Source organism: Conger conger, chromosome 8 (assembly GCF_963514075.1).
Source record: "Conger conger chromosome 8, fConCon1.1, whole genome shotgun sequence".
Lineage (NCBI taxonomy): Eukaryota > Metazoa > Chordata > Actinopteri > Anguilliformes > Congridae > Conger > Conger conger.
The window spans coordinates 56,163,813-56,189,694 of record NC_083767.1 but is presented as its reverse complement, the minus strand read 5'-3'; the positions used below and the strand labels follow the sequence as shown (position 1 = coordinate 56,189,694).

General features: G+C 48.6%; 1 protein-coding gene across 4 annotated transcripts in view; it reads left to right on the top strand.

The window, feature by feature from the left end:
• The window catches only part of dennd4c (DENN/MADD domain containing 4C), a 52,962-nt gene that overhangs the window by 12,905 nt on the left and 14,175 nt on the right, over nucleotides 1-25,882 (top strand). For 3 of the 4 annotated variants that reach the window (XM_061252132.1, XM_061252133.1, XM_061252135.1), the window contains 15 exons: nucleotides 5,774-6,087; nucleotides 12,256-12,508; nucleotides 12,826-12,895; nucleotides 14,877-15,046; nucleotides 15,697-15,938; nucleotides 16,718-16,784; nucleotides 17,420-17,478; nucleotides 19,291-19,435; nucleotides 19,708-19,883; nucleotides 20,034-20,134; nucleotides 20,663-20,878; nucleotides 21,714-21,859; nucleotides 22,143-22,181; nucleotides 22,395-22,525; nucleotides 23,762-23,894. In XM_061252132.1, coding sequence (XP_061108116.1) covers nucleotides 5,789-6,087; nucleotides 12,256-12,508; nucleotides 12,826-12,895; nucleotides 14,877-15,046; nucleotides 15,697-15,938; nucleotides 16,718-16,784; nucleotides 17,420-17,478; nucleotides 19,291-19,435; nucleotides 19,708-19,883; nucleotides 20,034-20,134; nucleotides 20,663-20,878; nucleotides 21,714-21,859; nucleotides 22,143-22,181; nucleotides 22,395-22,525; nucleotides 23,762-23,894 — 2,247 coding nt within the window. In that variant the 5' untranslated portion in view covers nucleotides 5,774-5,788. The remainder of the gene's footprint in view (nucleotides 1-5,773; nucleotides 6,088-12,255; nucleotides 12,509-12,825; nucleotides 12,896-14,876; nucleotides 15,047-15,696; nucleotides 15,939-16,717; nucleotides 16,785-17,419; nucleotides 17,479-19,290; nucleotides 19,436-19,707; nucleotides 19,884-20,033; nucleotides 20,135-20,662; nucleotides 20,879-21,713; nucleotides 21,860-22,142; nucleotides 22,182-22,394; nucleotides 22,526-23,761; nucleotides 23,895-25,882) is intronic. The other variant, XM_061252134.1, reaches the window with a different exon arrangement.

Sequence of the window (25,882 nt, the reverse complement as noted above, 5' to 3'; positions counted from 1 at the left end):
ACTACCCCTGTGTGATACTTACCTGCTGGTTCGTTAAGACGTGTGTTTGTGTTCAAAGGTTGAATGCCATTAAGACCCACGTTGCTCTTCCATTGTCTCTTTCCTTTAAGCTTATGACTCGCTGGCTGGCCTTTCTGCCCTTTAGTCCCCGAGGGCGTCCAGTGCACATCCTCCTACTGCAGGATGATTACTTCCTGCCGGCGGAATGCAGATGACCCTGCGGCGGGACAGTAACTCCGCTTTTTCTGCCGGGGTAACTGCGCTGATCCGGGTCGTTCCTCGGCTGCCCAGGGTCAGCTAGCCTCCCAGGCCTGTGAGGGGGAAGTGCATACCCTGTCTTTTACCCCAGAGCAGAAGAAAAAAAATAATCTCAACTTTTTTTTTGAAGTTTAAGCTTTTTCAGCTTGATTTTTTTTTCTTGTTGGCTCAACGAGGGGGGGGGGTATTGTGCTGTCGAACTGTGCGCTACCTGAGCGTGCTAGCGTGGTTCCAGCTATACAGTGGAAGTTATGGTGGATTACTGAGGCTCTGTAAGCGGTGGATTCTGCATTTTGGGAGTGCCTCTGGCAGTAAAGCATTAGGCTGACAGTCATCCGGTTCTTGTCTGTTTTATTTCACGCTGTGAATGAGACATTGATTGTGGGCGCACCTGTAAAGGACCGTCCCGTCAAAGCAGACGTACAGTCATTTCACGGTAGCAATACATTTCCTTTCTCAGCGGCCGATCCCTTATTTCATAACTGGCATGCGCTCTGTCCATGTTACAAAACTTGACTCGTGACATTGATGATGAAATCCGGTTTGGTGGCTGATGCTTGGAAAGGCTCGGAGGCAGTCGCTGGAATTTCACGGCGGAAGAGCGGCGAAAGGCGGCGTTCCAATCTCAGGTCTTAACGGGACGTGAGTTTGGCGGGCCTGGAGGTTTGTTCAAGCGGAACTTTCGGGGTCAGAAACTCTAGGCGCTAGGCGTGAACTTTGTCCGCGTTCTAGAGCGGACATCTGCACCCCCGCGTCCGGGATGTGGGAGTTTGTGTTCCGCCTCCCGCCCTCCTGCTGGCCGCGGAGAGCTTGCTTTGGACGCGGCCCTCAGCCCACAGAGTCCCGTGCTTCGTTTTTCCATCCGTCTGTTTTCCCGTTGTGACGACCGTGCTCGAGGCTCTGCCTGGAGTTTCTCTGAGCACAACGGTGTCATTTAAAGCGGGAAAAAAAAAAAAAAAAAAAAAAAAAGCCTCGTTATGTGATTTGCTCATGTTGGTTAATGCCTGTCGTCGGGGCCTTTTACAAAGAGCCCATTGGTGGTGCGGGTCGCTTCAGATGTTGTCTAGACGTCATGATGAGTGTAAGTTGTCCCAGAAAGAAAAGAACGGAAAAAGTGCCCCTTTGCTGTCGGCAAAGCCGTCTGCAGGTGGAGGTTTTAATGAGTCATTTGAGCAACAATATGCAGCAATTCATTCTTAATGAGAGTTTCACTCACTGTAGATAACTTTTTTTTTTCTTTCTCTTCACGCTTTCCCCCCCCCATTTTCTCCCTGATTGTATCCTGTCTGTTTCAGTCGGCCATGCTAGCCGAGGAAACATTGCTCATCCCCCGGTGCGCACGCCTATATTCCCTACTTTTAGTAAGCCTGGTTTCTCCCATCCAAGTGGGGTTTTGAAACCCACTGCATGAGGGGATGCCAGGTGTGTTGTTTCTGTAAGCTCACGTTGTCTTTTGGGTTTCAGACAGGAATGCTTGAGGCCTGAATTTAGTCTCTGTGTACAGCCGGATTCTGTTGTACCCACGCTTATTCATAACATTGAATGAGCTGGATTTATTCAAGCCAAACGTTTGAATTACTTAACGTGTTTGCATTTCTTTTGAGAAGGCTGTTTGTGAAAATGGAGTTGCTCCAGGACAAGGTTAATGTTGAGAATAAAACTAGGTAGAAGCGCTGCTCCTGATAGGTAGGCTCTTGAGTAATGGAGCATTGTCCCAGCGGATAAGCGAGCGTTCAAATGAACTATTGTACATATGCAGCTGCGTTCCGCTCCTTAAATCTGAGTCGGGTTTCTGGCTTTGACGTGAGTAAATAAAGGTCCGCCCGTGTGCCTTTTCAATAATACTCTCATGAACTCGTGTAACGAGAGACCCCCCCGCAGTTAAACTGATACTTCGTGACTGAAAGAATGGTTGGCCATTTTTGTTTAGATTTTGCTTAAGAAAGGACGGCTTCAAGCGAAAAACAAAACGTTTCGTTGTTTTTCTCTTTGAGAGAAACGCTTGATGAGAAGACGGAAAGCAATTGTGTACCCACGGAAATTACCTGCAATTACAACGCCATTCCATTTGTCATTAGGGACCCTGATGGCTGTCGGCGGATGGCTGTGCCCTCCCCCGCAGTTTAGTAAAACTCCCTTGGACCCGAACGCGCTTTTTGATCAAGGCCGCCGCGGCCGTGCCAGCGTACGTTTCTCTTGAGAGGCTGCCCGCTGTGAGTCACTGATTCCATTGTGTGGGCAGGAGGACTGGAAGGGATGTGGAGGGAACGCTGTCGCTCTCTGCTCCCCACGGAGCGGCCGTCCGCTCCGATGGCCTCGAGGAAGCCGTGTGAGGTCACAGTGGGGCCCGCCGCCTGATTGGCCGCTCTCAGTAAGGGGGAGGCTTCAAGGAGCCGGATGGACGGAAACGTCACCGTGAAAGTGTTTATTGCCTGTTTGTTTTTTACGTGACGAGGAACGCGCTCTTGGGCTGGTTGAGCTCCGTGCGCTGTAGTGTAATTTTCAAGGGCAAATAAACTTTTGTTAAAGACCATAATTTAGTGCTTATTAAACTCTTAACTGTTCCCCCAAGATTGTGGGAGAAATGTATCAACCCGGCAGAAAAGAGTAAAGTATGCAGGAATGCAGACGCGGAGACGTCTCTGCCCGTCTGAGTGCTGGGTCTTTATGGGTATGCGAGCGGATGTCTGCCCGCTCCACTGTCAGGGTCTACAGGACTGTCCGTGCCTTCAGCTGACTGTAAATAAAGTCACCACACAATGGCAACCGCTGAATTGTCTCCTATGTAAATACACATTTCATTGTTTGGGGTGGGGCTATTCATCTCCCCCCTTCGCTGCGCAGTCGTTAAAACGGAATGAGCAGGGGCTTTGCTGAATTTAAGGGTTTTCCAGGGATTTTTCTCTAAAGTTGTCTGAGCCCAGCCAGTCTGATCCACTTCAGCTTCATGACTTCGACGCCTTTCCCTGTGGAACATGAGCCTTGTGTTTGTGAGCGCGTTCAGGAACCCCATCACAAGATATCAGGTCTTGTGATGCTGATAGAATGTTTAACAACACTCTGGAATGTTTGGAGGGGAAAATTCTGTCAGTTGTATTAACTTGAGTCAACTGGATTGTTTGTTCTGTTTTGGTTCTGAAAGTGTAGAAATATAAGCAGCCATCTCAGTTCATTATCATAAGCATTAAACCATGTGCGGATCGACTTCAGGTGTCTTACACTTTTCCATCACAGACATTGCTGGAACATTACAAGTTTTTAGTTCCCATGGAAACGGCACCCTGGTGAGGACCTTGCTTTCACTTCCCTGTTGGAATTGATGTGTGTGATGCCAAACAGTGGGTTAGCCAATGGGAGGCGAGTGCCACAGGATGACTTCCCACCACTACCCCTCTCTCTTTATCACCATGGAAAATACAGGACCTGGCTGAAGCCATGCCAGAAGAACCCGGCTCTGCGTTAAGTATTTTAAAGCATGATTCTCCTGTACTGGGCTTGGGGGGTTGTGCTGGGAATGCCATGCTGGGGAGTAATTTCGGGGCCCTCTGAGGAATGAGAGAGGCACAGCCTGTCCTCGGACTCCATTATTCTCCAATGTGACAGCCGGGGCCTCTGGCTTTCAGTGTCTGTTTACTCCTGGTCCTGATTGGACTCTATTACTGGATGTCTCTGGCTGACTGGCCATAGTGTGGCCCAGGGCAGGTTCGTCTGAGGATACTGGAGAGCCAAGCATTTGTGCCGCACCAACCTTCTGCAACCACCGACCTCTGAAGCTTAGCTTTGTGCAAAAGCACAAAAAATATTGAATGATAATTCTGAAGGTTTAGGTCTTTTTTCGAGAAAAAAAATGCAACATGCTTTTCACTGGCCACTTCAAAAGAGACACACATCTTTTCCACTGCAGGAGGAGTTAATGCTCTGATGAAGGCCTTCAGGTTTGTGAGCCTGTGGGTTTTCTCAGGAAAATAAGCAAATTCAAAGAAATAATGAGGAAATGTGCCCTGTCAGAGTCCCGATTCCTCCTAAATGGCCTTGCGGTTCCTCAGTACGTGTTCCTCAGCAGGACACCGCTGACGCAGTGCAGTAGTGACTCCTTCTGTGGAAAATCTCAGTTCCTGCGCTGGCCTCAGCCGGTCTTTGAAGGTTTGTTTTAGCCTCTCCAGCCAGTTGCTGAGAAGGTGTTTTTTTTTTTTTTTGGGTCTGTTTTTGTTTTCTTTCCTCCTCCTTGGGCTGTGGTTCTGCGCTGCTCTTGATGGCTGATTATTTTTTAAATGGTGGAAATCTGAGGCGCTGGTTCAGAGGGAGGGACCCCCGTCTCCCTATTACTTCATTAGGACCCTACTGTCGAACTGAGTGAGATGTCACGGGGGTCATGGGGGGGGTGTGTACGTATGTTCTGACTCGTGGGGGGGGGAGAGGACGCCCCCTGCAGGGTAGAATGTGGCAGGACTCCTGCCAGATTGCACCCCCCCACCCCACCCCCACTACAGGGAAAGGCTGATTTTGTTTCCCAAACAATTGCGGTTTGCTTGACTTTGATGAGACGCATTCGTTTTCGTTTCGCCCTGTGTGGACTGAAGTTGCTAACGTTGTTTTAGGAGTGGAAAACGGCGTCATCCTTTTCCTGCTGTTGCAAAATAAGTTTGTTTGAGGACCCACCCTTATATGTCAGCAAAGGGGCCTAGCTGTTCATAAATAGAAACCTCTGCATTTCTCTTAATGATCCATATCCTCTTGACCCATCACCCACGCCGGTTAGGTGTACAATTGCATCGTCGACAAAATGACTAACTACAGAATTTGTCCTTCTTGAAACAAGTTCCCCTTGAAGTCATTTGGAGAGCGAGAGATGAAAAGACCAGGGCTTCCGTATTTGTGATGGTGCTGTTCAAAAGCAATTGAATTAACTGAGAAAGCGCAGCTCTGCGGATAGAGCACAAATTAAATGTTCTTCTTAATTTGTTGAGAAATAGAAATTAGAGTCTGGTCGGAAAAATTTCAGAGAGGAAGTAAATGGCAGGAATAAAAGACACTTGATTGGAATGGGAGCTCCTGTTGTGTCTGATTGGTGGGGGCGAAACATAGAAAACTGAGATGGTTTCTCTTCACATTACTTTGATGTTGATTTGTGTTTATTTGACCTGCTGGGGTCACACGTACATTTCTCTTTTTGAATCTTAATGTAAATCTAAACGTTAATCTTAATCTAAATTATTTTAAATCCAGGCACTGAAATGGCACTCATTCCAGGTCTTTCTAGAAGTACAGTTGGAAAGCCGTTGTTTGGAGATTCCATCTGGAGCACTACCCTGCTTCTCGTAAAACCTGGCATTGCTCAGAATGTTTACGGTTCAAGCATTTGATGTTTGTGTTTTCAAAATATGTTGTTGCTTATCAGATCTACAGCAATGAGCTGTGTTTGGCTGTGCTTCCGCTGACATTAAAAGGCACTCGCGATACGGAGTTTATTACCTTATCAAAACACTGCTAACGCCTGCTTTCCTCCGCCGTTCAGGCACGCCCCCCAGCCATGATCGAGGACAAGGGTCACCGCGTGACCGACTACTTCGTGGTGGCCGGGCTGACGGAGAAGTCCACGCCCCTGGAGCAGGACCTGTCGGACACCAAGTCCAGCGGGCCCAAGGCGCCCATCACCGACCTGGCCGTCATCAACAAGTCGGTGGGCGAGACGGTGCCCGAGGGCTTCACGTGCATCGAGAGCACCTACAGCGGGCAGCAGGCCAACCTGAACCACGGCAGCCTGAAGAGCCCCGAGCTCTTCCTGTGCTACAAGAGGGGCCGCGAGAGACCCCCGCTCATCGACGTTGGGTAAGCAGGAGTGCCCGACCTCACGCTACTGAGGGGACCCGCAAATACGCCTCTTCTGCCAGTGTTTTCACTCTTTCGGTTAACTTAGGGCGGCTTGTAGCGTAGTGGTTAAGGTAAACGATTGGGGCACACAAGGGTCGGTGGCTCTAATCCCGGTGTAGCCACAATAAGATCCGCGCAGCCGTTGGGCCCTTGAGCGAAGGTCCTTAATCCTGCAGGGGAGGAATGTCTCCTGCTTAGTCTAATCAACTGTACATCGCTCTGGATAAGAGCTTCTGCCAAATGCCAATAATGTAATGTAATGCAACTTAGGGTTCCTCGGCCGTGCAGATTTGATGACCCTTCACGTGCTTAGCGTTAAAAAAATATTTCGGATGGCTTTTGCTTTTCTGTTGAATGATTTTCAGTCCCTTAATTTTACCCTGCATTGTTTGCACGGAACCCTTATTTTAATCTCTGGGCATCCCAAGGAGACCAATTAACTCCAAGATGAGCTTCAAGTAGAACTGCTTGTCCTGGAGTTGAACACTGTTTTTGAACACTGCTGCTAAGGTGGAGGGAGAAATGTGAATGCGGGATGTTGTTTAGAAATGCAAATCAGTTTGTTCTGCGTCCCTGGGTCATTTGGCTGTTTGCATTGAGATCTGTATTATCTATTGATTCCTGTATTTTTATGATTTTTATGGCACAATTTCTGTGAGACAACAAAAGGGAATTCCCTGTCAGGTCACTAACATGATTTCATATAGTGGAATACAGGACATCGCATTTTCTAAAGGGAGGCTAATTCGAGAGCTAGGTTGCCTACATGTTCGGTATTTCTGTCGTGATGTCACGAGGGGAAACGGATCACAGAGCTTGCGGGATTGATTGTAACCTTGAGCTCAGTGCATAACTGAAATTGTTTCACTACACATCCCGCGGTATGCACGTATGTAACATACGTACGGTGGTATGCAAAAATACGAGCTTTGTGAGTCACTCTGGATAATTGCATCTGCTAAATTCCCGAGTGTAATGTGACCTGTTGTAATGTAATGTAGCGGTTATTGGGTTAACGGCGGCATGTCCAGACAGCGGCGCAGGCCTCATAGCCTCTTTTAAAGTAGCGAAGCCGTGTGTTCTCGGGTAAATCTGCGGTGTGGTCCAGACACGGAGGTGAATGACGAGCGCGTGGCTCTGTGCGGCTGTCCTGTTGAGACTCCGCTCGGACTCCGTGCGACACGGACGTCAGGCCCCCTTCGCTCCTGCGGTGTGACGGATTTCTGGGAGACGTGCCGGGAACATCTGTCACTGACTCATAAACAAGTCTCCCGTGAAGGCAGGCGGCTGTTGGGAGACGTCAGGGCTGCCGCTGTTTAAATCTCCGATTCTCCCGGGGAGAGTTGGAAAGCATGGGACGGGTCGGGGTCGGATTGGCAGGAGGGTCTGTCTTTATGGGGCATTCCGCTGCCTAGTTTATAGTCCTAGCCCTGCTTTCATTGTAGAGAGCTTCTCTTGACCCTTTGAGAGGTCACTTTTAGGGGCTGAGACCCTGCTGAGAGAGGGGGGTATGATGCTTTCACGCACCTCCTGACTGTGCAGTGGTACTGATCCCTCCAGCAGGGCAACAGGCACACGACTGCCCGATACCACTGTGTAAGAAATCACTCAGAGAGATCACGCCGTCTAGTTCTCAACAGGAATCACATGCTAGCATAATGTTGAAATAACTTGTTTTTACAAGTCAATAAAGAGAGGAAATTGACAGACATAAAGGGGACATAAACTGGCATGGCACAATGGCCGCTTGATTTATTTTGTATGTATACTGTGTATATTCTGTATCAGTATATCTTATGGAAAAGTGCAATTAAGATTTGTTTTGCCTTATGCTGGCTTTAATAAGACTGGGGTACTCACTGTCCGTATCAGTGTAACATAGCAGAAAAACTACAGGTTTTTTTGTTGTTGTTATGGTGTGTGGGGAATTCCCTTTCTTCTTTTGTGCGTAGGGCTGCGGGGGCAGATCATTGAAACCCAGACCAGTCTGCCTAATCGATATCTGCAGTCTGATGTGATTTATTTTATTTATTTTTTTAAAACACAATTGAATTGCATTTTCAAGACTTACTGTCTGGACTGAGAGGCTCAAATCAAAGCTGCTTCAGTTCCTTCAGGAGCCTTTGTTTTGTTCCCCCTGACTACGGAGAGCATGCTGGGTAAGGAACAGGTCGTGCTCAGGGTAGGCCGGTCTGCCCCAGTGTAGCTGATGGTGGTAATTGTTTTGGTAGAGTCAGCAGTGGGAGCTCATTGAGTGCAGGCAGGCAGATGTGTGGAGGGTTTATCTGCTTCTCCACACCACACCTCAGGAGAAATCTTTGTTTACGCAGCTTTAGTCCGATGTGGGTCCATGTCTGTTGGTAGTCTGGTGGGTAACAAGAGCGATGTGCTCATGGGGGCAGCCTGAGAGAGCCAATTCGAGGTCATGTATTAATTGTGTGATATGTATGTTGACGTTAATTTTGTATTTGCACTGCACATTTGGAAATGCGTTTTCTATTGCCTTCAACAGTACTGAATCCTGGTACAAAAAACTTTAAAAAAAATGTTCACTCCACTTTAAATAAAATGGCTTCACAACTTTTGCGAAGTCAGTTTCTTTGAAGGAGTTGTGCGGTTTCCATTTAAAAGCCCCAGGCTTTGACACTCCTGTGGTCCATTTGACTCAAGGCTGATAATTATTCAGAGCAGCATTTCTCTTCAGCAGAATTTTTCATGGGAGGAATAAAATAAAAAAAAGATGCCGATAAATTATTCATCTTCCTCCTGTCTTCCTCTCTGTGGAAAACTGATTTCCCTGCCAAGGCCTTAGTGTGATTGACTGAGCCCATTGCTGTATTATTGTATGGTAATTCCCCTTGTGACTGGTGCTATGCAGTCCCTGTTTAGTGTGTGGGGATGAATGAGAGATTGCATTTGGTATCGGTTTGTCCCCCGATATTCCAGCGTCCATCTGATGAGCCTTGACCCTCTCCTGATTGTAATTACACCATCGCCGTGCCAGCAGGACATTTGAATGTCAAGCGCAGGGGTTCTGGAAGGCATCCACCCCCAGCCTGCAGCTCTCTGGAGTCAGGCCTGTGGATGATGATGTGGCTGCTCCTGACATGGAATTCAGCCCTAGACCGGCTGCATGTTTCAGCTGACGGAAATGTCAGCCTCCTGTGCCTGGCATCTTCAAAATTTTCCTGTGTGTGTGTGTGTGTGTGTGTGTGTGTGTGTGTGTGTGTGTGTGTGTGTGTGTGTGTGTGAGTGTGAGTGTGTGAGAGACAGAATGCTTACAGAATTCCCACTCGAGTGCCAGCTTCTGAAATCCCCTGATAACCAATATGTCCTCTGCAGCTGGCATCGTGCCTCTTCAGTAGATGGCATAGATTGGAGGTGTCAAACTCAAGTCCTGGAGTGAAGTTCTGTTTCATTCAATGAGTAGCCTGTAATATTCATCCTTTTATTGCTATAATGCACCTAAAACCAGCTGAATTTGCGCCCTTCAAAGGACTGGATTCTGACACCCCCGCGTTGTAGATGAAGAGGTAAAATAAGAGAACTATGAACCCCCATTGAGGCGAGAAGTATAATTCTAATACTGTGTAATTCTGTCCTTCTGCCTTGATCTTTGAAGGGCGGCACACATTATCATGCCAACTAGTTTTTACTAATTTTTTGAAAAATATAATAATAGCTGTCCTTTAAATAAAAAAATAAAAAAAGTTATCGGCTGGGAATAATGTCTCTCCAATCCTCTGCTTTCTGAGCGGAACTCATTGTGACTAATATGAATAAAATGTCCAACAAAAATACCATTTGAGGGAAGGCCAGAAATAGCTTTGTTTTGAGGCAAGAAAAGCTCGGAGAGTGTAGACACTTCCGCCGCCCTCATGAGGTGCAGCTGCTCTAGCGCACGCACTGGAACTTTCTATCACCCGTTAGATTAGCACTGCAGCACAGACCCCTGCTTTGCAGAGCTGTGGTCTGAGTCCCTTTGAGGGATGTCTGTGCAGTGGTCGAGGTTCTCGTAGGCCATGGGTGTTGATCTGTGGTTGCAGTGCCGACTGCATCTTTATCCATTTTTTCCCCTCTTCGTTGGCTCAAACATTTTGGCTCGTTGGTTGAAATTTACTTTGAAAAGCCTGTTCTGTGAAGTTCTCTGTGACACCCTGATAGTAAATGGAGTGCACGATAAACATTGAGATGGAAGTGTTTGTGAGATGATAATGTGTTCAGGATGGATATTCAGCAGCAGACTAAGCTGTGCCATTGAAAGAGTGTGCATGACTGTGCCATACCTGCAACACAAGCTCGCTTTCTGCTCTCACTGTGATGAGGCCCCAGCTGTTCTCAATGCCCCCTGTCTGTGAGTAAACTTCAGGAGCGCAATGTGTGTGCTGAAAGGGTGGAGCTTTTACAGTCAGAAAATATTAAGGGGAAAAACCCAGCACAGACCAGCGCAAAGATTGTACGTGCCTGTGGTCAGAGTGATTTCAAAGGGTTGCAGTTTGGAAACACTATGGCTGTCTGAGTGGACAAATGAGTGAGCCCCAGGCTTTCCCTCTCTCCCTTTTGAAACCACAGACGTCCTATTGTCACAGAACCGTTGGGCAAATGGAAATACCCGCAGCTGTTTTGTTCTTTTAGGTGTTTCTATGTGTCGATGTTTCCAACATCAGGTAACCGAGGCCATCTTAAAACAAATAAAAAAAATAATTCTCTCTGTGGTACAATGTAAATGAAACGACAATGATGGAAACGTCGGTCTGAGTTTGGCCCAGTACATGCATTATATTGTAATGTACTTTCACAGTGGGGTCGTAAGCCACCATTAGTTGAATTTGCAGTAGCGCAATGACTAATAACTAATAAGATGACCATGGCATAGGCTGTGTGGTCTGTGTTTTATATGCTTTTGCACGAGTCATCAGGAGGTCGGTTTGGCTGCGAGCCGCTCTCGCTGGGACTATTGACGTGGACCTGAGTATTCGAATGCAGGTTAGAGAGGCCGGTTGTGGGCCCTCCCTCAGACTGGGCTGTGGGTGGTGTGGAGCGGGGAGAAACACTGACGCACTGCCCCAGTCTGCATGGAAACAATGTGAGTGTTCCCGTCGCTAAACGACTCCTGTGAACCTGTGGCCTCCAGGCTGGCTCTGATGCCGCGGCCGCTAAAAAACACTGTAGCCGCAGTGCTATTGTTTCAGTTTGTTGCGCTTTGTCGTTCTGTTCCGTTACACCGTGCTAGGAAATGTACAGAGCAGCTGCTTGGGCGCGTTCGTAATGCCAGGACGTGCTTCAGATCCAGACCTTGTGAGAGAACATTTACAAACCCCCGGAGCTGAGCTGTTTGGATGCTGGAAAAGTGCATCAAGCAGGCATGCACTGCGTATATTTGGCTCAGTGTCTTGGATGACATTTTCCTCTCTCTCTCTCGACGACTGTTCCCAGGCTAGACTCCAGGCATGTTTTTAAATATTTCAGATCTGCATTTTCAATTTGGTTTGATACCTTCATTTGTTTGTGGCAGTTAATGGGGTTGGTTCACAAAGCTGATGTACTGTTATTGAGCCTCAGACTGACTAAGATGGCCACAAATACAAATTTGTACAAAGGGTCAGCCTGTAACATGCATGACTGGGACCTAGAGGCCCGGTCATTCAAGCCCCATTGTAGCCATGTTAAGATCCATGCAGTTGTTGGGCCCTTGAGCATGGCCCTTAACCCTGCATTGCTCCAGGGGGAGGGATTACTAAAATAACTCATGTACAAATATGTGCTGTGCACTGCAGCTGCCTCGTAGTTATTCATTTAACTATTGGTTGCACATGGTAAATGGTTGGCATTATAAAGTGGTTATCCAAAGCACTGTACAATTGATGCTTCTCATTCACCCATTCATACACACACTCACACACCAACGGCGACTGTCTGCTATGCAAGGCACCAACCAACAGTCAGGAGCATTCGGGGGTTAGGTTTCTTGCTTCAACACACCCAGGGCGGGAATCGAACCGGTAACCCTCCGACTGTCGGACGACTGCTCTTACCGCCCGAGCCAACGTCGCACACGTGACATTGTAAGCTGTGTGTGTATGTCAGTGTCCGCTCGTGACCTTGTGTGCTCTGTCCGGTCGTCAGGGTGCTCTACGAGGGCAAGGAGAGGCTGATCCAGGGCTGTGAGGTCATCCAGGCCACGCCTTACGGACGCTGCGCCAACGTCAACAACAGCTCGGCCACCTCCCAGCGCATCTTCGTCACGCTCCGCCGCGCCCCGCCCGTCCAGCCGCAGAACTCGCTGGCCGTCACGGACATCTGCGTCATCGTCACCAGCAAGGGAGAGACCCCGCCACACACCTTCTGCAAGGTGGACAAGAACCTCAACTGCGGCATGGTGAGTGGATCGCCCCGGCAACCGGCCCTCGGCGCTGGGCCCTGTGCACGGACCTGCCCGGCATCATTGCCCCGCATTACCCTCAGTCTCCAAAGGTGCTTTATACAGCCGCGCTTGTTCTTGTCCGGAGCACAGTGCCAAGTCAAATGACATTGGGTATGCTGTGTTGCATTATCCTGCCATTATGATTTTAGGCCCGTGCAGATGGCTGGTATTGGCTGGGTTTGTTTTATGATCTCGAGATTATCGTCGATGGTAATGGGATTGAGAGAGCATCTCATTGTGTTTTATCGATCTTGTGTTTTTCTATTTTTCAGTGGGGCTCCAACGTTTTCCTCTGCTACAAGAAGTCGGTCTCTGCCTCGAACTCCATCGCGTACAAAGCAGGTGAGTGGCGTTTTTCTCCGCGGCGCGGTGACATTTCGGTTTTTCCCTCGACGGATCGCGGCAGCAGGCCCTGACAGAGCCGACAACGCTGAGGCCTCAGAATGAAATGCCATCTGTTATCCGATATTAACCCCCGGGGAACACGCTCCGCTTTTTCTACATTTTCACAGGGAAAAAAATATAATTTCAATTACTAATTCTGCAGAGGGATGGCTGGGAGGGGGTCCATGTGGTCTCCTGCCATTTACCTTTTAACTTTCCCGAATGTCCTTCAACGTGTGTCCTCTTAACTGAATGAGAAAACAGTCTTTCATCCTGGTGGTCTCGCTGTCAGGTTTCCCTACATTGTTGTGAAATGTAAGTTGCACCGAGTGGGGGGAAAAAACCTGAAATGGTGGTTTTATCTGCTGGTGCTTTATACTGCAGGCCTGGTGCCCTTTACAGCTGCTCGTTATGGGGAAACCCCTCATCCATCTTTTGGAATGTATGTTTATGTGTCAGGCAATTGTAGCTTTTATGGATGAAAATAAGTGGTAGGGAGTCGCTGAGGGGGAAGGTTTCTTTCCTCTCAACAACGAGGAGGGATGCTGATTTATCTTCTGGATTTTTCCACACTGAGTCACAGATTATCAGAGATATATGGGGGAAAGTCTGCCCTTTTGTGGGCAGTGCCCATGCAGACCAGAAAGCTCCATTTGGCATTACCGTAATCTCTTGCACATAATTCAGTGTTTGGTGTATCTTTTTTTCCAAGATGAAATAATCTTCGTGAGATCCAACCCCTTGCTGTAATTTGTGTTTTATCACAGTTTTGGGCCAGTGCAAATGGGCTCTGCGTTACTGAGAGAGCACACATTCCTCTGAAGCCACTCTCTTTATTATTCCGGAGGGTTTTTAAAAACACTCAAAATGACTAAACTTTCATGTAGGCAGTTCTAAAACAAGGAATTTGGCCAGAGAAAGGAGTGATGTAACCTCATCGAAAATTCTATGTAATGTTGCATACATTTTATGAGCACTTCGTTAATACGTTCATTATAAATAATGTGCCACGATGGGGCTGCTTTGTGGCAGAACTGTAACTCTTGTCTGGCTTTTGGTACGTTATTGATACATTGATACAGGTTTTCGGGTAAGAACAGTCTTTGTCAAACACTGTGACACAGGACAATGCTAGATTAACATTAGATGTTAGCTGACGTGTGTTAGCTTTAGTTTTAAAGTGAATGCGAACAACTTTAAATCAGACATTGGTAAAAAAAAAAGGCACTTTTTCTGAGTATTCATGATGATTTATGGGGACATGAATTTTAGCATTTACATGCTAAAAATTACCGTGATCAAAATATGTGCAATTGATTTTGAAACCATTTTTTTTGGTATACACCTTTAAAAGGGTAGAATAGTGTTGGCTCTGTTGTCGCTCTGCGTGGTGGCTGAAGCAGGGCCCTGCAGTCAGGCCGGGACAGGGCCGGGAGTTTGGGTCACGTCTCGAAACAGCCCGGCAAAGCTGTCCCCCGTGCCTCTGCACTCGGAAATGGCCATTAGTCACAACAGAGTGCATTTATGTGTGCCATTTTAAGGACACGACTCCACACCAAGGGGCTTGTTGTCGGAAAAATCTCTGCCTTGTTTATGATGATTAGACCAGGCCTGTTTTAGCTTGGCCCCACTGTCGTGTGATCTGGGAGAGGAGAGGCCCTGCTGTGCTCTCTCACCCCTGTCATGTGATCTGGGAGAGGAGAGGCCCTGCTGTGCTCTCACACCCCTGTCATGTGGTCTGGGAGAGGAGAGGCCCTGCGGTGCTCTCACACCCCTGTCATGTGATCTGGTTGGGGAGAGGCCCTGCTCTGCTCTCACACCCCTGTCATGTGATCTGGGAGAGGAGAGGCCCTGCTGTGCTCTCGCACCCCTGTCATGTGATCTGGTTGGGGAGAGGCCCTGCTCTGCTCTCACACCCCTGTCATGTGTTCTGTGCCAGGCCTCATTTTCAGGTATCCTGAAGATGACTACGAGTCCTTCCCTCTCTCCGAGTCGGTGCCTTTGTTCTGTCTGCCCATGGGAGCCAGGATCGAGTGCTGGGCGCCCAACACACGCTACCCCCTGCCAGTGTTCTCCACCTTTGTCTTAACCATCTCCAGTGGAGAAAAGGTGGGCCTCTCTTCAAGTGTTCTGTTTTATGGGTGTATCCTCCGGAAGACTGGTGTAGTTATTGTGAATAATGACATTTGATTATGGGCAATGACAACCTTCTGGGCGGCACGGATGGTGCAGTGGGTAGCACTGCCGCCTCACAGCAAGGAGGTCCTGGGTTCGAATCCCCGTCGGCTGGGGCCTCTCTGTGCGGAGTTTGCATATTCTCCCCGTGTCTGCGTGGGTTTCCTCCGGGTACTCCGGTTTCCTCCCACAGTCCAAAGACATGCAGGTTAGGCCGATTGGAGAGTCTAAATTCCCCGTAGGCATGAGTGTGTGAGTGAATGGTGCGTGTGCCCTGCGATGGACTGGTGACCTGTCCAGGGTGTATTCCTGCCTTTCGCCCAATGTATGCTGGGATAGGCTCCAGCCCCCCTGCGACCCTGATCGGGATAAGCGGGTTCAGATAATGGATGGATGGATGGACAACCTTCTGGTGATTCTGTGGCATTTTTGAGTCAACTCTGTCAACTACAGTTTCTTGCTAGCAGTGCACCCCACAAATGCTCTGAAATCAAACTGATGTGACCCAGTGTGCTGATAGGCTCGACTGTCCTGTCTCTGATTGGTCACCTGATTAGAACCTAACCCCCCCTCTATCTGCATAGGTGTACGGTGCCGCCATCCAGTTCTATGAGCCCTACCCGCTGGAGCTCCTGAGCGAGAAGCAGAAGGTGCAGCTGGGCCTCCTCACCACGGTGGAGAAGAAGCTGATCCCCAACAAACCCGTCAACACCAACAAGTGCATCTGCCTGCTGTCGCGCTGGCCCTTCTTCGAGTCCTTCCGCAAGTTCCTCATGTTCCTCTACAAGCTGTCCGTCTCCGGCCCCCACCCACTGCCCATAGAGAAGTAAGAGTCCGGGAGCGCGGTGGGGCTTTGCGGAGAGATTTAAAGCCGGGGGTTAGGGTCACGTGCCGGGTGGTCCGTAGCCCTTTTTCAGCTGTGGGTTCGATTGAAGTCAGAATAAGAGAGAAGGGGAAGAAATGAAAGTTTCTTTGTTTAGCTTGAAGTTTTACAATTTTACGGTTCTAGCCCGCATATTTTTCTACATTTTTCCTCATGGAGGTGGAATTACTGTGATTATGGTTGTGCGCTCACTTTTTTTTGGAAGTGAACTATAGAATAGAACAGAACTTCATTGTCAGACAAAGGCTGGAGTTTTTTTTTTTTGTGATATTTTTCCTGTACCTCGGATTGTATATGTGATCTATATGCGCAGTGCACCTCTGAAAAGGTTCCTCCCACACGCGGATCGAAATGGCCTTGGGTAGGGTTGATTATCGGCCTGGCTGTCTGAAGCCAGACTTCAGGGTGGGCGATTAAGCCTTCAAAGTCCTGCCGTCCCCGGCTAATAGGCATTCCTGCACGCCCGCACAATGTCAGTCAAAGGGCTGAGTGCCACACCTACCGCAAAAGGCTTTGGCCTTCACCCTGGCATATGGCATTGACGCGGCTTTTCTGCAGTGTGTTATGAATTGGCAGCGTTTAAGTGTGATTACACTGCTGTAACGGTATCGCAGTACTCCTGTGACACTAGAGCCAAGCCATAACGAAGCTGCAGTGTTGGGGGAAATTATGTTATGATTTTGTTCTCTTCTCCCGAGTGATTGTTTTTGGCTGTTTTGCAGGCACATCTCCCACTTCATGCACAGTGTGTCGTTCCCCTCGCCCCAGAGACCCAGAATCCTCGTCCAGGTGAGACCTTGTCCCGCGTCCCTCTCGGTGGAGTGGCGGTGGGGTGGGGTGGGGTGGGGTGGGGGGGGTTTGAGGTAGGCTGCTAAAACGAAGTCTGCAGGTCAAACCGAGAGCGTTTCACAGGCTGTGGACGTGATTCTGAGCTTCGCTCCTGGAGTGGATCTGCTGAACTTCTGCATGCGGACGGCTCGGTTTCCCAGAACGTCTCTGTTTTATATTATGTGTACATTTACTTCCTAAGATGTTGAAGAATTTATCTTGTGAAATTCTCTCGTCCTAAGTTCACAGCTGACCGTTCTTACAGCGGAAGTCCTGCCGAGTTCACTTAGGATAACCGAAACTAAGGAATGCATCTGTGTAGAATCAGGAGGGGTCCGTCTGCTCTCTATCGCTCTTAAAAGCTCTGTAGACGTTTGATTGTGGACAGAAAATGGGGCGCGGTTTGATCCCCTTACCCGTATATAAATGTTCTGCAGAACCACCGAGAGTCCCCTCGTGAATTGTTTTTAATCCAGTAAAGTAGTCCCTCCTCTGGATCCCGTCCGTTCTCTCCTGTGTTGGTACAGCCTGTTCTCAGCCTCTCAGACATGTCCCTGAGTGACACTGATGTTGCGTTACATTGTGTTTTGTTGCAGCTCTCCGCACATGATACCCTGATCCTGTCCCAGCCTGTTTGCACACCTTTACCCCTGAGGTAGGCCTGACTGAATGCCTGCTACAGGCTGCGACCGCACTGCAGCTCGTGTGCAACCAGATCTGCGCTACGCTGCCAAGATCCTCATCTGTTTTGTACAGTTTCCATATGCCACACGTCTGAATAAATCATACTGTCTGCCATTTCAAAGTGCAAAGATGATTGCTATATATTTTCATATGGCGCCTCTGCAACACGCCATAATGAAATGAATTGATGACAAGGAGGGAAGCCACTTATTACTGAACAAATAAGCTTCTGTATAGCTCACTAATTTAGTTTTCAGTGGATAAAATTACGGCTATTGTCGTACGAGTTTCATCACTGCCTCCGTGTGCCTCCATAGTTACTGCAATGTTGTTTTGAACCTGATTTGAATATGTGCCGTTTTTGTACTATGCTAATCTTTAGGCTTATTATTAGCCACATCATGCTGGAGTTGTGACAGTGACTCCTTCAGCCCAACAGCTTGCTGTGCCAGGGCCTGAATGCCGGCTCTCATCCCTGCACTGTGTGTCTGTCCCTGTCTGACGAATAATATGTGTCAGCCTCGCACACCGAGTCTGCTTTGTGACTCCATCACCAACCTCCCCCCCGCCCCCCCCCCCTATCCTGCTCAACCAGCTTTGGTGTGTGCTGCAGCGACACACAACCATCACCCTTGTGTGAACGACATCTACTGCAATATGTTTAAATGCTAGTTTCAGGTATATTTCGGATGCATTATTTCAGATAGATATGCTAAATTTCCTTACATTTCCATGACCCCCCCCCCCCCGCCCCGCGTTCTCAGTCCCCCCAACCAACCCCACATTTTGCCAGCCGCACTTCACTCAATGGGAGAATGAGGAAGTGGAATATAAGACGCTGTCTTCAGAGATAAGGCCTGAGAGCTCTGCTCATGGAGAGACTGCAGAGTGCTTTAAAGCAAGGCCTGAAACAACCCTTTTAAGTATCAACACAGGCTGGCGACAAAAAAAGTTTCCAGAGGAAATGCCTTCGTTTTGAAAAGCGATAGCCTTTGGAAAGTGAAAGAAATCTACAGGGGAACCAGCCATCCAAAATGCATTTTTTTTCCCCGTTCTGTAAATATGAAACCTATTTAATCCAGTGCCCTTTTTTTTTTTAATTTTTTTTTTTTCTCTCAACACTGAGAGCATCTGTTTACACATAAAGTAAGAGCTGAGGCCATCGGTTCATTGGATCAGCAGTTCAGAAGGTGCTAGCGCTGCAGTAATTCATGCCAAACTGGGATATTTAAAATTAGTTTCTTACCATTTTTCAAGGATATATTTATTAGTTAAACAGAAGGGTCTTCGTTCACAGGAGATAAATCTACTGGCCATTGAAAAGCCTCCTGTTTTCTCTCTTACTATGAGTCCAAGCCCAGTTTGCAGTTTTAGGTTTTCAGGGTGTTCTCTGTCACCCCATCACAAGTGAAGCATATTGGAAAAATCTGACTCCAGGAAGCTTGTAGTCTTAAAGGCCAATTGTTGGACCCTAATCGCAGCTATGGTGCTTGACTGGGGCCTGGAAGGTTGTTGGTTCAAGCCCCAGTGTAGCCACAATAAAATCAGTGCAACTGTTGGGCCCGTGAGCAAGGCCCTTAACCCCACATCGCTCCAGGGGGGGATTGGCCCCTGCTTAGTCTAATAAACTGCAAATCGCCTTGGATAAAAGCAGCTAAATAATATGAATGCAATATAATAGGGCTTACAGTCAGCCGGTTGCCCAATTTTGGTCCCTCTTCCCTCCCCCCGCCCCTGAGTTGCCCCCCTCTGACCCCGTCCCCCTGCCTTTTCGTTTCCTCAGCGGGGCGGACTTCAGCACCTTGCTGTCGAACCTGGGCTCGGAGAACTGCGCCACGCTGCTGCTCTTCGTCCTGCTGGAGAGCAAGATCCTGCTGCACTCGCTGCGTCCCGCGGTGCTGACGGGCGTCGCCGAGGCCGTGGTGGCGGTGAGTGGACCCCCCCTCCCCCGCCCCCGCCTTCGTCTCCCAAACACGGCTCCCCTCTCTGGGCCCGCGGACGCGCCTTCCTCTCTTAAGGTCCACACGGATCGGAGGGGCAGCGCTGCGTGTGCCTGTGAAGCTATGCCAGGAATGGGATGTGCACACAGCCGCGGTTGAGAAAGTTTGCCTCGAGTCTTGACACCTTGCTGCCTGTGCTGGGCGCGGTTGGCCTTATCCAAGGCGGTGATGTGTGAAGGTGTCTTTCTGCTCCCTTTCAGATGATCTTCCCCTTTCAGTGGCAGTGCCCCTACATTCCTCTCTGCCCCCTCTCCCTGGCGGGGGTCCTCAACGCTCCCTGTCCGTTCATCGTGGGCGTAGACTCCAGATACTTCGACCTTTACGACCCCCCTGCCGATGTGGTCTGCGTGGACCTGGACACCAACACTATCTACCTGTGAGTCTCTGGGGCTTCACTGTCTTACGCCGTCATTATTTACAGCATAATACCGTAAACTGCTGAGGCACATATGGATGTAGATTCTCAAATGTGCTTGTGTCTCTCATGGGGTGTACTCTTACCTGCACTGTTTTTGGTGCATTGCAGGTCCGACGACAAGAAACATTGTAACTGGAAGAACCTTCCGAAGAAGCCAAGCAAGAACCTGATGAACTCCCTAAGCAGCCTATTTCATCAGCTCGCTGCAGGTACAGCACAATTTCACCCATCCTCTCAATGCACTGTGCTGATGGCTGTAGGTACAGGAGGACTCTGTCCCACTTGCTCTGCAAAGTGAGAAAACTCTTAGTCATCTCTATCAGCTGGTTACAGGTACAGAGTTCTGTCTCAGTTTACAATGCCACCTTGCTACGGAATACTTTCGCGCTGCGCAACTCAACCTACATCACCATTTAGCTGCAGGTACACAACTTTGTCATGCTCTCGATTGCCAGCGCTGCCTGACAGGTGGAGAATTCTGTCTACGATACCCACTGGCTACAGGAAAGTTCACGGTTGTCCCTCACCTCTCAGAAGAAGTGTAGATTTAGGAGTTCAAGCTAAAGCATTTTGGAATTGCATATTGCATGCTTGTTGACTGGTCTGTTTATTCTTCCTGGGCGTTTAGAGATGCTTGGATTGTGCTGTTCAGTCCTACAACATAATTCCTGTCGGTATTATTGGTGCATGAGCAGTGGCCCTTTGTATGTATTAACTGTGTTTTTTTGGTTTTGCAGTCCACAAGACTGCCCAGGAGGGCTTGGCGGTGGAGATGACCCCCATTGAGGCGGACTTCACGTGGCACAAGAAGATGACTGGGCTGGAGATGGAGATCCAGGAGGCCTTCTTGCGCTTCATGGCCTCTATCCTGAAGGGCTACCGCACCTACCTCAAACCCATCAACGCGCCCTCGGCGAAGGCCACTGCCGCCGACTCCCTCTACGACCAGCAAGGTACCCAGCTGTCTCTGTGCAGTCCCTATCTTGGAAATACGCTGTGTTCATCAGTATGTAGTTTAAGGTTCCGCGTTTACGTCAATTTGAACATTCCTTGACGATCAATAGACCTTTCAAGTGGGAAAGGGTTATTTTCCCCAGATAAATCTGTCAAGCATAAATAAATATAAATATTTCAAGCACAGCACATGCTTACAAATGCAAAACCTGACCGTAAACATGAACCAATGTCATCTAGAATCCAGGAGAGGTATCCTGCTACCTTTGAACTGTGGTCGAAAAAGAGCCCCCTAACCCAAAAATGGTTCCTCCTCAGTTATCAGGACTTGCTATGGTTTCAGACCGGTTGCACCCCATCATAGCTGAACCAAGCAGGCTCAATGCACGCAATCCAGGCATCGCCACTTTATGGTTCCTGCAGAATTTCTCATCCAAGAACAATAAACCCAGACACTGGTACAATATGACCTTTCCACACAGGATGCCTGGGGCTGCCAGCAAACTGTTCAAGAGGAACTTGCAGTGACAATAGAATGAGCTAACCACTGTTCCTTTATGTAATTAAGCTAGAACATGTTTGCTTTTGAAGAGCACTAAAGGGCTCCTTTTTTCCTGAAACACAAATTTGTTTCCTTAGAATGAATTATGTCTAAATGACATGACGTTTTTTAAGTAGATTAAACAAAATTCCACATGCTTGTCAATATTTTGTGGTCTATGATTGCTCACCCCTTACACCCTTAGAAATGTGCCCTATGCTCAAATATAATACGAGCCTCCGTTGGTCAGATGTGTTGTGGAAAGTTCTAGATCTTCATCGCTTCTCTCTCAGGGTTCCTGAAGAGTCGAGATCGCGCTCACCAGAAGTTTTACTCCCAGTTGACCAAGACGCAGATCTTCATTCGCTTCATCGAGGAGCGCACCTTCGTCAGTGACAAGGACACTGGCCTGGCCTTCTTCGACGACTGCATAGAGAAAGTGAGCAGCTCTCTCTGGGTTTATGGCCAATTGTGCTGTCCTCCTGCGGCATTTCTTGATTTTGCAATTTCGAGTACCGCAAAAGACCTGTTTCCTCACCCCCCCAGGTATTCTTGGCGGTGATGCTGTTTCCCACGATTAGCTGGCGTGTCATGCTTTTGAAATATTGAAATATTTCGCCGAAGAACAGCTGTGTCTGTTTTGAGATGCTCTTGACTTTTCTCAGCAGAATTAGCCTAGCAAAATATCCCATGATCTAATGTTCTCTTTCTCCCCCTCTCAGCTTTTCCCTTCAGATAAAGGCACAGATAAGGGAGCTAAGGTATATATGTGCTCCTGGCTTGTACATGTTTTCCGTAGTGATGCATCTGAGGTCTGTTCGACATCGCTTTCTGTCTTAACGTGTCCTAGCTTTGCTTACAATACATATTCCCTCCGCATGATGCACGACTAGTACTAAACCATCAGGCTTCCCCCTTAACAGCGTCCCGTGCTGACCAGTAGGGTGTGTCTACTACCCCCCCCCCCCTCACAGGTGGAGAACGAGTCCTCGGAGGACACCAGGCTGATGGAGCTGGATGAGTCCCAGAAGAGCGACCTCACCGTGTTCGTCATGCCCCCCGAGCCCCCTCTGGAGGACGGAGAGAACCCTCCCGCGCGATACAGGTGCCGCCAAGTCAACCCTACCGCGTGCAGCAAATTAATTATTTACTGAGGGCCACTGCTTCCAGTGCTTCAGAACTCTTCACATCCTGTAGGCCTTTGACACAACCTAAATGCTACTTTTTCCAGTGAGGTGACAGTTTGGTGCAAACCTTATCCTTTCTTTCTTCATGGATAACAATGTTATCCATGCAGGTCAGGTCTGCAGGATTATTAAACTGATCCTTCCAAAGTGACCTTTGGAAGGAGCCACCTTCCTTCATCCGGTTGAGATAATTTTAAAGTGGCCATTGTGCTCCTTTGGAACCCCTCCCTATTTTATTTTGTTTACATAAGTTAAGGGTCGTGTCAGTTTGTTGCTTTCTTTGCCTCCCTGGACTCTGGAGTACAGTCATACGCTCTTTCACTTTCCCTCTCCCTCCAGTCTTGAACAGCTCGTCTCAGTGCCAGCCTGCTTTATGGCACTTTGCAGAGGCCCTAAAACCTGGCACTCAGCTCTGCTCTAATTCACAGAGCCTTTCAAAGACGGGCCTGTTTGGAAAGGTGCCTTGTGTAGCTGGTTGTAAAGCGACCGTGCAGACACAGGTTACAAGAGGGCAACACCGGCTGCCGCAGAAGTGGCAATTTTTTTTTCATAAAAAATTAAGCAAAATTGAAAATATTTTTGTGTGTGTTTAGTGATTTGTTTTTATTTGTGATGGCACACCAGTACTGTAGTAATGGATGCTTTTGGAGTTTGGCCAAGCAGAGGGTGGGAAGATTGCATTGATCTTCCTGGGAACAGTCTGTACAGTGTGTTGATTAGTTTTGCTGCTTGTTCGGGAGAGCTGACTAGCCAGTGTGCCCTGAATAAGCAAACGCTCCTGTCAGTGTTCAGGGGACAAAGCCATGGCTCAGAGTGCACACAGCCTGGAAGAGAGACTGCTCTGAGAGGCAGGAAGGACTGTGATGGTACTCTAATTGGAAGCATCAGTGTGTGTGTGTGTGTGTGTGTGTGTGTGTGAGTGACTGTGTTTGTCCAAACAGCCGCTCACTGTCAGTTTAAAAAAAGAAAAGAACTAAATGAATCATTTGACATGTTGGTCTACCTTATTTGTACTTAAATGTGCACATCTGTGAATTACACAAAGGGGTCCAGGCAGCTTAATCGGGTCCATTAAAGGTGTCCAGAGCAGGTGTTTTTTTAGGGAGGGGGGTGCTGGGTTGAGCCTGACCACCGCTCCTCTTTGCTCCTCTCAGCTATAAGAACTTCCCCCGGCTGCGGCCGGAGCTGTTCGACCGGCCCCGGGAGCTGCGGCCGGCCCTCAGCACCCGAACGGCGGGGTCCAGTCTGTCCAGCAGCCCCGCCGTGCTGGCCAAGAGGACCAAGCAGGTGAGCCACAATCGCAGCTCGGCTCCGGCCGACCCTGACCGTGGCAAAGCCTCCGATTGAGGGGGCCTGCTGCTGGTCGAAGGCAGGGGAAGCCTTGTGCCGAGTGGATTATTGAGCCATTGCAACATGCAGATCTGACCCATTGCGGATGTTGTGTTTTTTAGTGATCGGGGAATGGCTGCTGTAATTTATTAATGATTAACAAATGTTCCCAGTGTTCTGAAGTGGGTGATTTAGGGTGATCAACAGGAGGCGAAAGCACTAAAGCAGCACAGAGTCAGGGGTGGGAAACCATTGTAAGCGGTCCCATTAAGCTCCTGGGTGAACACACCCTGTCAGTGTTTGCCTACCTCGGGTAATATGATCATCCTCTACAGGAGTTGGGATAGAAGCTTTCATTTGTAGTGCGTCAATGTTTAGCGTGTAATAGAAAGATTATTTCTTGACATAATCTCTAAAAAAAGCCACCTACTCTTTCATCACTGTGGTAATCCTGGCATTTGAGTTGTGACTGATGTGTTGTGTCTGGTTAGTGACACTTTGAACTTTACTGTCTGGAGAGAGCAAAGCACAGTCTGGCCGCTTCTGGTTTGTTCTGAATGCAAATCGAAGCAGCCAGTCAAATGGAGTCACACGCCAATGGGAGCCAGCAGTGTGTTGTGAAAGAGTTGGCACTCTTCCTAAGGTGCTCTCTCCCTTTAAATGTGAAAGCGTTTCATCCGAAAACATCTGCTTGTTAAGCTCTTCCTCTTTGATAATGCGATTTCCATTCGGTTTAAGGCTGTAAAAGTTGTTTGAGCGTGAATGGCTTCCAGTGTCGGGGCCCGAATCCCGCTGTGAGAGGGAGCTTGTTTTGCAAGTGTTCCCCCATGATGCCGATCCCAGTCCGTCGTTAGGCTGAATTAGGACATGTTACTGTGACGCAGTGATCGACCAGAGAGAGTGCTTTAATAGTGGGTCACTGGGAGTCCTGCAGGAAAACTTCAAGTCTCTGGAACTATTGAGGATGGCCAATAGCATGGAATATCAGTAGCATGGAATAATTGTAGCTTATCCTCATGAAATTATGATGGATTTCAGGATCTGTAAAGCTAAAATGAATGTGCAGTGGGCCAGCATTCGTTAACATGAGTAGTGCGAGTCTACTGTGGGTTCAAAACCGCGGCCCTTCTCGGCCAATTTGCACAGTGAGAGATACAGTTAGCGTGCGAGGCTAAAGACCAAGGTCCCCAGTCAAGGGATCTAATCGTGCTCTTGTTGCTTCCCAATGGATTGGGCATCACGGTTTCTAGTGGATGTTCTCACAGCTTTTAGTGGACGCTCTCGTGCATTAACATGCGAGATGTGAAGCCTGTTGCGGGTGGTTCACTGGGAGTGAGTCCGTGTTGTGGAGGTGGGGCAGGATGCGGAGGTATTGTTTGAGGGTGCGAAGGCAGCCGGTGCAACAATGGCGTTCTGCACTCCCATGCTGTGCCGTTTAATCTCAGCCCCCCCCCCCACAGTATTTTTAGAGCTCCATTGTTTCAGGAATTGGTTGGGGAGGGGAAGCCCTGGACTTAGGAAACATGCACATGCACATGCACATCGTGGATCTACGCTGGGGAGGGGCGTGAACTCGCAAGAGTGAGCTCATAAGGAAACCAGACCAGCAGCTTAGAACTTTCCCCTCTCGGTGCCAATCCCTGGACACAGGAGGTGACTGTCTAAGACTGCTGTGTCCAGGCACCTGGGCATTAGTGTGCCTATTGCACTCCGTACAGTATGTGATTTAAGAACAGTGCAGTATATTATCTTGTGTGTACCACTGAGATCATCTTTGGTGCATTAGCCGGGTGATGTCTACAGTGTTGGTTATGTATAAATTCTACACCCGTACGCTATGGTATGTAAACATTATTCAAGCTAAAAAACTCTTGGTTCTGAGTGCCGAAAGGGGAGCGAGGCTCTCTAACCCTGGGGTTCTCTGCCGCTCCTGAAGCTTTGCCCAT